At 36.9% G+C, this 13,983-nt stretch overlaps 1 protein-coding gene across 1 annotated transcript in view; it reads left to right on the forward strand.

The window, feature by feature from the left end:
* The window catches only part of lmbrd1 (LMBR1 domain containing 1), a 56,729-nt gene extending 42,813 nt beyond the window's left edge, over positions 1–13,916 (forward strand). Inside the window, exons 14-16 of the mRNA XM_056395906.1 lie at positions 1,027–1,108; positions 11,942–12,033; positions 12,416–13,916. Coding sequence (XP_056251881.1) covers positions 1,027–1,108; positions 11,942–12,033; positions 12,416–12,526 — 285 coding nt within the window. The 3' untranslated portion in view covers positions 12,527–13,916. The remainder of the gene's footprint in view (positions 1–1,026; positions 1,109–11,941; positions 12,034–12,415) is intronic.
* The last annotated feature ends 67 nt before the right edge of the window (positions 13,917–13,983 follow it).

The following is a 13,983-nucleotide window of genomic DNA, read 5'->3' on the forward strand; positions in this document are numbered from 1 at the left end:
TGATTGGGACCTGAGAAAAATGATGTCCACATATGAGGACATTAGTTTTAAATTTCGATTACTGAGTGGCAGTATAATATCCTCATATGTGGTCACCAGGCCCTTGTTGAGAAAAAGTTAGTATTGTGGTCTAGAGAACCCAAAATGTGAGGTCCACATATGTGGAGGCCAGGTCCTAGGAGGTTATGCTTAAGCCCAATTAATTACTTTAGTAGCCTAAGTCATTTTAAGTGAATCAAATCTTTACGTGACTGTAAATTATACCATACTTTTTCTTTTTTTTTCTGTAAAATGAAAATCCTATATGTTGCTCTGTTAGGATCTGAATGATGTTTATTTATTCCATTTACCTATGGCAAAACTAAGCATCTTGGAAAAAACATCCTGGAAAAAATGTTTCTGTTAGTTTGTAGACCTTAAGTTCATTATATACTTTAAAACTGTGAGTGCGTGGCACATCTCTCTCTCTGTGTCTACTCTGTTCAGTGAGTGGTGGAGTGGCAGATTAGCAGTTTGTTACCCAGATGGAGGCTATGCGCCGTATGAGTGACAAAATAAGAAAGATATTCTGTCTCTTCTATCTTTCTTTCTGAGTGGTAATTTTACAAGTAAATATTGTTGAAATCACAGCACAGTCTTTGTGTGCGGATTTTAGTAGTGCAGAGCAGCAGCTTGGAAATGGCTTGGAGGTGACTGCTGGTTAACATGTAGTTTTAATAGGCTGTGTTTCAGTCACTATTTCTTACTTGTTCTGTTCAAAAACAGAGAAACATGTAAATGAGAACAGCTTTATTGGAAATTCAGCTGTATTAAAGTGCTGTGTATGTGAGCACAGAGAAGCAAACAGTTAAAGGGCTGAAACCGGTTGACACTAGGCAGAATGCAAATATAACGTGATGGTGTCAGTTGTTTACAACGGTTCTATGTCCTGCCTATGTCCTCAATTTTGCACATTGACCATACGTGGTCCAGCCACATACTTGGTTTGACCCAGTCTTGTTTTTTTTTTTTGTTTGTTTTGATCAGAGTCCGATGCCCTCAGCAGGTGCTACATCTGGGAATGCTACATTTGGCACCACAAGGATCTGTGATGCTGACGCGCCTGAGGGTAAGTCTGTCATCTCTGCTAGCACAGTAAGGTATCACCGGTCTAATAGTGAGATGTTGGAAGAACTTACAACACATCATCAAAGATTTATTCCTCACAACTCGAGTCTATACTAGAAGAAAGGAAGGACAGTCTACAACCTGGCCATTTCATGTAGAACACTGTTCAGTAATCTTTATCACCATTCATTATTCATTAGAGGGAATAATACCAAGGACAAACATTTACTAATGCAGTACATGGCCTCTTGCTGTCTCCATGCCAACGCTTATTACAGTAAATCAGCCATGAAAACACAAATGTGTAAACGTACATCATACAAGTGAGCCTTATCATGGTAATTTATTCATCTGCCTAATGGTTTCTTTTTGGTGGCAGAGGAGATATGATGCAATTACTATGTTTGGTTATATAGCCAGAGATCATTTTAAGACAGAGATGTATTTATATTGTATCATATGTGCATATATGATTCTGTACATATGACTGTCCTTCTTTCTTTCTTTGAGTGTTTATATCATACTGATTGTATAAGCAATCATAAAATTTACTGTGGAGTGGATGTGGCAATATTAGCAGTCCAGCTAATGTTGAAGGTTTTGAGGATACAAACAAGATTATAAACATAATATATTTTTTGTTATACGTGCCATATCTCAGATTTGCCCATGTAGTTCTCCCAGTTCCCACTACTTCTTTTAGACTTTTGACTTTTTGGACAAAATCGCCCACAAAGAAAAGTCTATCTCTAACCTGTAGCACTGTTTGGGCTCTTGTGCCCGTTTGATTACGTTAGCAGGGGTCTGTTAGTGCAGTGGATAATTATTTTTTTGTTCAAAGGAATCAAGGTTGGGGCATAACTGCTCTCCCAGAAGAAACCGAATTGGAATGCAATTAGAGTAGCTAATGAGCGTTGTCGGATGTAAATGTCAAGTATTTAATAAAACACCTGAGTAAAGTTGATGTGAAAATAGTTAAGTAGGAGTGGTTTATTCTTATAGTCAATTAAGTATATTTCACATTTCCTAATGTTGTATATTTCCCTGAGAATGTACCTTGAGTGTGCCTTGTCATATTGTTTAGTCATTTGAAGGTGATATGACAGGTCATTTGAAAACCATTTTCTTTTATTTTTTGCTTTTGTTTGGTTGACTGCAAGGAGTTTTGTCAGCCCTACATCAAATTGGTTTTCACCTCTTGTCGACTGAATGTTTATTATTATTTGTAAAAAAGAAAATCGAGGTAGATTCTTTAGTCGTAAATTAAAGTTTTAAAAAACATCAAATAGAATCTAGTAGAATCTAGAGTTGCAAGGGCACAGTGTAACTGCAGGCATTAAAAGAAAGATATTATTTGTTTACTTATGGTACTTGTAGCCAGGTTAAAGTGTTTTTTACACATTGCAGAATATAAGTTTTGCCCAAATTAATTAGCTGATAGCTCTCTTAAAGAACCTATAGAGTTAATGTTGAATCATTGTCATCAAAAATGCTGCTGCTTGTTGTTGTTTTAATTATATAGTAGTATATTACAGGGAGAGATAGCACACTGTTGGTGGTAGATGTTTACATTTATGTGTCTTCAAGATTAAAAAACTATGTCATAAGGAATAGGTTGCAAAGAATCAAGCATCCATCAATCCATAGCCTCTCTCTATTCTTATCAGAGTACTGGATGTTTTGATTGTGGCAGAAAAGGGCCTAATAGGGTCATAGTTTTGTTGATTTATCAGTGTTTATATACAGAAAAACGGAACTGAGCTGAACTTGAAAGTGAATCTTTACCTTTTAGTCCAATCATTGCAGAAACTGGAGCTAGTCTCTCTGGTGAAGTGACATCTGTGGGATAGCTTGAGAGGTATTTGCTGAACTACAGGCTGAATAAAGAAAGAACCAGAAGTGATTTGCATATTTGGTTGGGCTTTCTGTATTGGATATGGCCCATGATTGATGACTATATGAGGGTTATACAACATGGAGGTGCTAATGGACTAATGCCTTTGACATCTGAAAGTAGTGCACCTCTTTGGGCCCTACTCTCATGAATCAGTGGCACCTTGCACAAAAGGCAGTCAGCGGTCAGTGTTGCTATTTTTGTGGCTGGAGGCCCATGGCTAAGCTGAAGCATATTTAGAAACTGGTATGATTAAGCAGAATACATTAACAGTCATGACCAATCAAATCAGACAAACATAAAATGTCACAGATAAAACTGTACAGTAAGGACCAACTTTATCCAGTCACCAGTGCAATTACAACAATTTCAACTAAAATCTTGAATTAGAAAGAAAAAAAGACGTATTATTTCGGTTGCGTTTGGTCACATTTACCTTAATGATTAATAAGTTACCATTCAATTAGTCGAGCTATGTTTGCACATGATAATAATGACAATAACGCCAATACTACCAACATTCAGTAATTACATAAACTGACAATCCCCCATAATGCTCTTGTTTACATAACTGCTCAGACAGAATTGTGGGAATTGGCTTTTTCTTTGTTTGGTTGTTTGTTTTTTCTCAAACAAATAATTAGTTTGCTGTCCCACAACTATCACAATTAACCCAAACAGATTTATCCATGATTCTGCAGCACTTTTGCATTTTGTTTAATGCAGCCTGCTGGCTGAATTGTATCTGACTAGAAGAGAAGTTGTTGAGAGCCATTGAAGTTGAGCTGGATTAAGTAAGTTAAATGTGTTCCTGGCACCACACAACCCTCAGTTGGTAAGAACAGAAATCAGTTTTTGTCCATGAAGTGTTAATTATTGAAGGCTTTTTTGGCAGTCTCCAGCCCTGTTATACTGAAGGGGTTGGGGCGCCACAGTCACTAGGAAAATAGCCAGATGTATTTATTCTCTCTCCCTTTTGACCAGCGGAGGGAAACTGATCTTATTTTGGCCGTCTCGGCAATGGCTACTACTTTCATAACAGCCGTTGTACCACCTACCATGAGGAGGAGGAAGTGTCAAGCAGAGACAACACATGTGACTGAGGGGGAATACAATCAGAAGCCTACTGCCTGATATACTGTAGAAAGTAACACGTGACATTTCATTTGTTGGGGTGAAAGAGTGCAACTCTTTCTTTCCCAGTCTGGATAATCAGCTTTTTCCCAAAGGAGAGAACACTCCAGCAACCCTTGGTATGAAAGTCAGAAAAGAAATTAAATAGATCCAGTATTTAATACAAAAACCGATGCTCTGCTGACAAGAAAATAGAAACATTTTGTTCTGGAATGTACATTATCCATTATTTATAAATTAAATACAACACAACAATACATAAGAATATACATAAAAGAATATACAGTGTGTATGCATATGGATACTGAACACATACTGCACACTACTATACCCAACTCTGACCCTAACCCTTATTTCATAAACATCTGTTATATAAAATTGTCCTGGTCTGTATGTTGTGGTATTAAATAAAATACTGGTTGCATTCTTCTAGCAGTAAATCAGACAAGTTTGTTGACTTAGAAATAGTGTTCTTCATGCCATGTCTCCTGGGAGAGAAAAATGTTACTGTTGCATGACCGAGAGATTCATAAACATGCACATGGATTGACATTCATTTAGTGTCCATATTTCAGGCTCCACTTTTTGAATGTGAAAAATATGAATGGGAATATTCTGTGGTAGAAAATGTCATCAACCTGAGAACAGGCTCTGGGAGGGCATCACTTTGTAATAACCTTTAGTGTAACACTGGATCAAATGGCAGCCGAGGCAAAAGAGGATAGAAGTCAAGCTGGTGACTGATTGGCCAGTTTGTCACAGTGGTGTAATGACACTAACATCTTGGTGAGCAGGTGCTCAGTGCCAAGCTCTCCATTATCTACTCTAAAGTCATTATCGCGCCATTACTCATTTACTGAGCATAATGGAAAATTAATCTTCAGGAATTAGTTGCCATGGCCCCAGAAAACTTGAACCCTAAAGTCTTCTTCAGTATATGATTAAATGCAGGGTGTAAAGGTGTTTTCAGGGAAAGAGTTTAGAGTTGTCTTTGTGCATTATTTAAAGGTCTACTGTCAGGACCTCTGTGCAGTAGTGATGCTGCTCCCCTTTTTACTTGAGCAGCTGATAGGGGAAATGTTTCATCTTAGTCCATTTCATTTTACATCAATATGCACAAACTTCAACCCCTTACAGCACTAAATCTCTCCAAGTTTCTTTTAAACATAATAAATCACTTCATTTATTAAACTTCTTTCAGCAAATAATTTTATTAATGAATTTAATTTTATTTCTTATGGCTCAGTGAAGCCTGGCTGAAACCTAAGGAATTCTCAGCTTCAGATGAGGCTGTTCTATCAAATCATTCTTACCACCAATAATATGTTCACGCTGCTACTTCTGGTGGGGGAGCTGCTTTGATCATAAACTCAGACTAGCATCTAAGTTCATCCACAGCTAACATCTTCCTTTGTCTGCAAAGATAAGAAGATTTTTTATGTAGTCATACTCCCCACCCTCTTGGATGATGATCTATATTTTAAGTTTCTTTTTTTTTTTTTTTTTCTGACTCACAATTGTCTAATTACGAAGGATCTTAATAATGTGAATAATCAGCTAAACCTATTTGAATAAGCCTCCATCTCATTTATTGATGCATTTGATTTTCTTTCATAATGACCGCCCTCATCAAAGATTTTTCTGTCTTCATGTCCATCTCTAATGATCTCTTCCTAACCCAAGAAATTAACTAATTAATTGCCTCTGTTGTTCATTGCTCTAATGTTAATGCCTCCATCGCTAAATCAGCAACTCCCATTATTTGGTTACATTAGTTCCCTTGACAGTCTACCCAATGATTTTAATGACATCCTGTACACAGCACTCCTAACTCAGTTTCCTCCCCAAAACAAAAACAGTTCTCCAGTTAAATCTGTTTCAGTCTCTAAAAAAAAAAACCCTGTACATTGCGTAAAGGCATTTTACAAAACCTTTGCATGTCAAGAACAATATCATTTGTTATGGAATTGCAGCTGAAAAACTTATTTTTGCAACAAGGAAAGTTTATTTCACACTTAGTATCAATAAATCCAATCCAAATACTTGTTTTTGACACAGTAGCTCAATTTACCACTAAACGCCTTCTGGGTCATTGCTCCAGTTTTCCTGCTGATGAATTTCTTGTTCTTTTTCACCTGTAGGGTTGACAATGTCAGGGACAGAATTATAAAATATTATAAGACCCCACAAACCCACCTCATTCTGTCTAAATGTCCAGCTTTTACCTTGGAAGACATTTCACATTACTTTTAGTTTGAATCCAAGTGATGAAACTCCTGATACAGAGGAGTGTTTTCACACTGTGGACTGCTGTCTGTTTCCTAGCAACTTGCCGGTTGCCACAGTATTGTTTTAAAGAGCTTCAGGTGGAGGAGAGGATGGTCGAATTTTATGTGTTGCCTCTGAGATGTCAGGTGCCCAAGTAATTTTCAACAGGAGACTCCCTCAACCCCAACACAAATTAATAGTAATTTTGTTTGCATCAAGGGGATCATCATCAATTTGCATTACAATTGAATATTTCAATCAAAAGTTATTCTCTTGAAAGAAAAATGTCCGTCTTGTAATCCCTCTACCTGTTGTTTGAAAATGCAGTTTCAAAGAATATCTGTTTGCTTGGAATTGTGTCGGAAGACCTTCACTGATAACAACACTTGGCAACTAGCTGTTGAAAATAGTGGAGCATTTAGCGAACAAGCCAGCGGTTTGTCTCAGGAGCTGCTTGGGACCAAAAACCTCTTTCAGGACCTCTGAAACCAGACTCCAAATAATGGGAAGGCTGTTAACAAGCTGTGTAATGTCTTGTGTCAGTACTTCTAACAGACTCAATATTAAAGCTGTAGCTGCATCCCCACATCTCAGACATGATGTCGGTGGGTTCAATAGTTGAATCATAACCAGCTGTAATAGAAAACAAGACCCGGGTTGGAAATACTCGCAGTTTTCTCTCTTGGTCTCCTGTTGGTATAATCAGTGGTTTAGGTAAGGTCCAGTTAGGTTACTTCTCCATATGTAGTCTTTTGTGTCTGCATCACAAGCACTGCTCAAATGGATGAAATGGATAATATAAATAAATAAATAAAATTTTGCTCAGCGAAGAAGATGCTTTTGGTGAACTTTCATTGACAATACTAATATGAGAAGCCAGAGGTTTGAAAATAGTTCTGTTGAAGGAGCATCAGCATCCTCAAAGGACATTGCAATGAAAGTGCTCTGTTGCTCTTTAGATGGAGTGAAAGTAAAAGCACACAGTGTAGGTACACAAGTGCTTGCTGATAGAGAGGCTTTTACAACGAACACAATGTGTGTGTGAGTGAGTGAGTGTGTGTATGTGCGTGCAGGGTTTCATGCATGTATTTGTGTTGGAATGCCGAGATGAAAGTTATACATAATGGATCATGCTACACAGAGCAGCACTCACCCGAGTATCATGAGTCAAGGTGAAATTACCAGCACTTGCACACTGCCCCATGCTCTTCTCAGAGAACGGTAATGATTTCAAGGTGAAGCGGGGTCAGTGGCGTACATGATAATATATTTAGGCAGACCACTGTTGTGAACCATCTGTAGGTCCCACTTGGAGCCCTGCAATTCAGGTGAGCAGCTGGAGAGCTACAGATGGCTGAGGTACTGGAGGAAAAGAGCGGGTTCGTGGGGATGAAGATAGACTTTCTTCTTCTATTATGTGTTGATCCTGGAGAAGCAAAAGCTGATTGTTGGTACACTCTTTGTCTAATCTTGATTATAGATGAAACAGATCTGGATGTTCCTTTTCTTTTTTTCTTTTTTTTTTTTTTTAAGTTAACACTCTGGAGAGGGAAGCTTTTGAAAATACTGACTGTAATGAATAAATTCCAAACCACACTGAGTTATTGCTGTGGACCTTGATGTCATGTAGCTTGGTATAAGTCTGATTGCACTGTTCATGGGGTTCAAGTCAGTGTGAAGAGCTGTGTAAGAAACAGTGTGATAGGAGCAGCTCAGCAGGGTTAGCGTTAATGCTCCAGATGGCTCTCTAACATAGCCAGACAGTGCATTACATTTTCAGTTCAGCTTTGTGGACTTTCTCTCTTGCCTTGTTCCATTGACATTATACACGTCTGATTAGGAGAGTATTGAAACATTTGTCTTTTTTATTGCTTTAGTGTGCATGGCTAAGCTAATTAATACATGTGATCAGAAGGGAAGCGTTTTTCCCTTTCCCTTTCTTCCTGTGTTTTGACACAAAACAAATTGAAGCACAGAGAAAAGAATCAGACACTGCACGCATATCATTGGCCCTTCCCACATTTGACGTCATCCACATTTCCTGTGCCTGCCAATACCCATTCATGCACATAAAAGGGAAGGACTTGGCTTAAGAATTCTTTTATTTTTCTGCCTTTTATGCCAGTCTGATCAATAGCAGTATCAGTTCTATCAAAAACTGGAGAGCTAAGACTCAAAGGTTATGTCATCAGCATAAAGCACAGAGCTGCTCCACAGACACAGAAAGCAATTGGATTTCATAAAGTAATAAATGAGTCTCTTTCCTCAAGTTTTTTGTTTTGATATGTTTATGGTTCTCAGTCGATACTTGAGCTGTCCTTGGTCATAGTAGCAAAATGTCACTTCAGGAACGTAACAGAATAAAGTTGTGAAATGCCCTCAGGTCATTGCCAGTTTCACATAGGTTGATTAAATGGATAACTACTGTAGAACATATTGGTTTTTACTCCTTTCACCTTATATATATGCACACTTTATCTACACACAATATAAAAAAAAAACGAGGTAAAGAGAAATTAGAAACATCCCTTTGATAAATAAGTGAATGATGTGGTATTTGGTTAATGAGGTTAGCAGGCATGTGAAGGTTTTTGTACTTTTTGTGGTGGATTCTTGAATATACTATAGTGCAAGGTAAGAGAAATTTTCTCTTAATTGGTTTATTCATGACTAAGACACACACACATACACGCTTGCAAATATTTTTACTATGCAGCAGAGTCCCAACATATAACAGGATCTTATTCTAAATCTTACTGAATGTTCTGAAGGACTGTGATGATTTTGTGAACAGTACATGTGTATCATCAATTTTTATTTGAAAATCATTTGAAAATCTTCACTTCACAACAGTAATAATCTGGAAATCTTGAGAGGGTCCCAATCGAAGAGATTTCCTATTGTCTTCACCACTTGTCCGTGTCTCCTTGCGTGTCCTTGCTTTCACCTTTTTACCTTTTCCCTTTTCAATGTGTAATAATGGATATGTTTGATGCATGCCTCCAAATGCATGTTACATCAGTTTAGTTGTATTCATTGGTTAAACCATATTCACATTGACAGTGACATGTCTTTCCTCTTTTCAGAAGACTGGTTGTCTTTTTTAGTTACAGTGACACAATTGCCTGAGGCACTGCTCTATATAATAATAGTCTGTCTTTACCTCTTAAGTGTGTATACACCCCTTTTTTTAAACACAGATGTATAACAAGTCCTGCACTTGTGCACTTATTACCATTAACAATAGATGTGTTGCATTTTATTATGCCTCCACACCGGCGGCTAATTAGATTTGGTGGTCAAAGGTCAAAGTCAGTGTGACCGCACAAAACACTTTTTAGCCATAACTGCAAACTTCACACAGACGTTATGACCAAATTTCACAGAAATGGTTAATATATTATATGATTCTGGATAAAGAGGAATGTAATCTGACACTATAGTCTGAGTGGCTTAGGCATACAACTGTGAAGTGGTAATTCTGGTTTTCACATGATTAGTGCAGTTTTTCATTCCAGTCAAATAAAATTTAGTCTGTGGTTTTACATATATGATCAATAATCATACATCAACATGCAGACACAGTGCAGCATATGTTCAATTTAATCTACAGTCAACAGAGGTGGGAATCATCTCCACTGTCTTTTAAATATATTAGTTATATATGTGTATATATACACATATATAACTAATACATTTTAATTTGATTTTGTTGTCTAGTGTGTGTGTGTGTGTGTGTGTGTGTGTGTGTGTGTGTGTGTGCACGCACCTGTGTCAGTCCATCATACACCTTGATTAAGGTTGTACAGTGTACATTATTCCTAAAAATAAGTCACTTAGTCTAAAATGATTAAGACAAAATATCCAGTTCTGTTGTGCAAAAACATTGGCTAATTGCCAATTGTGTCATTCTTGTTAATGAAACTGTTAAATGAATCAACTATTGCAGAAAATGTATATATGATTTAGTTCTGTATTGTGGGGTAAACCAGAGCACCTGGAGTACACCCAAATAAACATATGGGCAATTTAGAGTCGCCCACTAACCTTACCTGCATGTCTTTAGACTGTGGGAGGAAACTGGAGCACCCAGAGGAAACCCACACAGGCACGAGGAGAACATGCAAACTCCACACAGAAAGAACCTTCTTGCTGTGTGGTGATGGTGCTAACCACTGTACCACCGAGTCCTTATTCCTATTATTCTGTGCTGTAGCTCAGGAAGAGGAGATTGTGACCATATTTCCTGCGACTTGGCTGGTTGGCAGAGGCATACAATTGCAAGGTGGTAATTGTAGTCGCACTCATGCTATTTTTCTGGATGATAGTCCTCACCACAGAGAAGTTTCTTCTCATATTTCTCCAAAGACAGGAATCCTCTTTCCACAGGCCATGTGTCTGTCTTCTTTTCTTTCTTCACTCCTCTTTTACCTGTTCCCAGTTACTCTTCTCTTACCTTCTACCTTCATCATCAGTCACTGAAGAAATCCAATATTTTCCTTCCTTCTTTCCTTCTGACAAGGGTATCTGTATCAATTACTCAAAAATAGAGAACCAAAAATAATGCGGAGGATGTTTTAGGATGATGTCACTTAGCAAACTAATTTTCTCAAAACATTTACATTTCATAGGGGGTTGCCATATAGTGACCTGTAACTCTAGTCTGCCGACTGCTGAAACCATTTTCGGCTGCAGTAGATAGAACTACTGTATATGAATACACAAAACATGTAAATTCCAATGAAAATACCTTCTATGTTGGGAGAGGCATGAAAAGCAGTGCTGTCATTCTGTGGAAGCTGTGAAGTACTATGTTTTCATGCTGTGCTTTATTTATTCATTTTTCATGGGTTTTAAAGCTGAAACGGTTTCCTGCAATGTTCAGTGTATTATTTCTTTCTTTTTGAGTTTCAATCTTTCCAAACTACAGATATGTCTGTTTTCTAACCATGCAAATTATGAAATATTTATATTGAAAGCTAAATTTGACAGTCTATAATACAACTTTCAGCCACATCCCACAGCCTTCTGCTTAATGAAAAGCTAACTGAAGCATGAGTTTAGTCCCCACGTAAAGAATGACAGTCGTAATTGGTTTCTTCTGAGATGGTTTGAGAAGTCCAGGACTTTTTCATTTGTTTTTAAGATCGCTTACACTTTGTTTTTTGTTTTTTTTCTATTTAATTAAACTCATTTTCCAGACTAGTTTTTTTTAAAAGAAAATATTTACAAAATATGTATCTGTTTTATCTGTGTCATATAGAAACCTTATGCCTGTAGAATACTAAAGGTGTGGAAAAATATTGTTTTTCCACTTGATCTCGCAATGGTGAAATATTTGCTCTACTTGAAGACATGACAAGTAAAAATGACTGTGAAACCAAGACAGAAGTAAACATCCTGGTATTGTATAGATTGAGTTCTTTACTTTTGAATACTCTTTGTCTTTAGTTTTATGTGTATTTTTTCATTAACTTGTATACACTTATAACGGTAAGATTTATGAAGACCTCCTTGTGTTTTCTCTGTCTCTTTCAGACCAGTGCACAGTGACAAGATCCTATCTCTTCCTCCACAAGTTCTGGTTCTTTAGTACCATCTACTACTTTGGTAACTGGGCCTTTATTGGGGTAAGTCCAGGGAGGTAAATAAAATGTCATGATCTTGATTTTAAGTAGAGGGAGCATTATAGTAGAATTTTGGGTGAATCAAAACACTGCATTTAGTTATTTTATATCTTTTGAACAATAAAACATTTACAGCAACAACATCTATAAAACATTTAATTTAGTTCAGTATTTTCTTCAGGGAAGAGTGCGAAAGCAGAACCACATCATTTCATTTCTATTCAGGAAAAAAGGTGACTGCAAAATACTTTTCCAAGAGTGCACACTTCTAATATCCTCTGCGAAATATTTAATAGCCTCTTTTTCCTGGGTGCTGCTGATCCTGATTCTATCAAATGATCCTTATGAAATATTGTCTAATGTGTGCTTTGCTTATTATTTTCAGGCTTTCCTCATTGGTCTGGTGGTGTCCTGCTGCAGAGGGAAGAAGTCTGTGATTGAAGGAGAGGTGGAGGCCGATGACTCAGACATAAGTGATGATGAATATGTGCACTGAAAATCAGTATTCACTTGATCAGGTTTGTAGATATGCCAACCTTAAGTTAAAGGGACTAGTTTCATAAACAAACAAATGACTGTCAGTAATTTGTCATAATTTAATTAATTGGTCTTAAGGAGTTATTGCAGTGGTGTCGTGTGGATTCCAGCCTTGTTTTCAGTTGACGCATCTCCCCTTAATGAGAGCGCTCAGACTGTCTTTCTCACTCAATATTATTGATGACTTTGGGATTCTGGGAGTGTCCTCCAACTCAAGCCTACCTTGAGAATTGACTTCTCAACAGTTTGAAGCTGACACAAATTGGTCATTTTTCTACTGGAGGAGACACATTATTGTGGCAGCCTAGACAGGGTCATATGCTGCTTCAAAACCTTGTCTAAGCTTTATTTGGGGACAGAGCTTAGACATAAACTGAGTTTTTTCCATTCTCTAAGCACTTTCTAGACATTTTACAGTTACTTTACGACAATATGTATAGTTTGCTTTAGTATACCTTTTAAGATAAAATACTGACAACTATTGAGTCTACATGAACTGTTTTGCCTGCTTGTTTTCTGAAAAGCTAATCGGTATGAAAATAATGATTCATAAGTGTTGACAGCAGTAATATTTCCAAAGTTTATTTGGCTTGTTCTTTTCTGAGGTTACATATATTGCTAGTGGATGTGCTGCTTTTTCCTCCTGCATCTAGTTCTTTGCAGTTTCAGACCATTATTTAAGCAAATGTTATTGTACTTGTATACCTGCACTGTGTGTGAAATGTACAGGACCAATTGTGGCTGTAGTGTTTTCAAGGATTCAGTTATTCTTGGTTTTTATTAAATAGGTTAAACAGCTTTTTGCTAAAATAGAAGAAAAAAAAAGAATTAATCAAAGATATGGGTGTCATTTTCTTTTAATTAAGGATACTTCTCATTTTCAGCAGCAGACTTATAACATATAACTATTAATGGCTTCTTTCAGTCGTTATATTTAGTATATTTAGCAGTCTGTGTCAGAATGAATACAAACTGTTGATTAATTAATCATTAACAAATTCACAGATAACATGAATATAATATGAATATGAGAATGAAATTTTTTTAAATTTGGAAAACAAATATTTGTGCCTCATGAATGTATTTTACCATGATGCGCGCACACTGCTGTATATGACAGCCTAAATAGCCTAAATTAGCCTCACAGAAATCACCCTGAATCTCTATTAATTTTTTTTTTCTTTTTTGCTTTGAGATATTAGTCTGTGTTTCTTTTGTTGAGAATCACTGGAGCCAGCAGCTGGAAATGTGGTTAGATGATGATCACAGAAGCTGCATCACATGCTGTTGACAATATTGAATGATGCCTGTATTTAAAGAAATAAAACAATTTTAAACACCCTAAGAAATGTATATTTTTTCTAGTTTCAGACATTGTCAACCTTTCTTTTCATATCTGGTATTCAGTGCAGATTT

The sequence above is a fragment of the Seriola aureovittata genome, chromosome 14, assembly GCF_021018895.1.
Source record: "Seriola aureovittata isolate HTS-2021-v1 ecotype China chromosome 14, ASM2101889v1, whole genome shotgun sequence".
Classification (NCBI taxonomy): Eukaryota; Metazoa; Chordata; class Actinopteri; order Carangiformes; family Carangidae; genus Seriola; species Seriola aureovittata.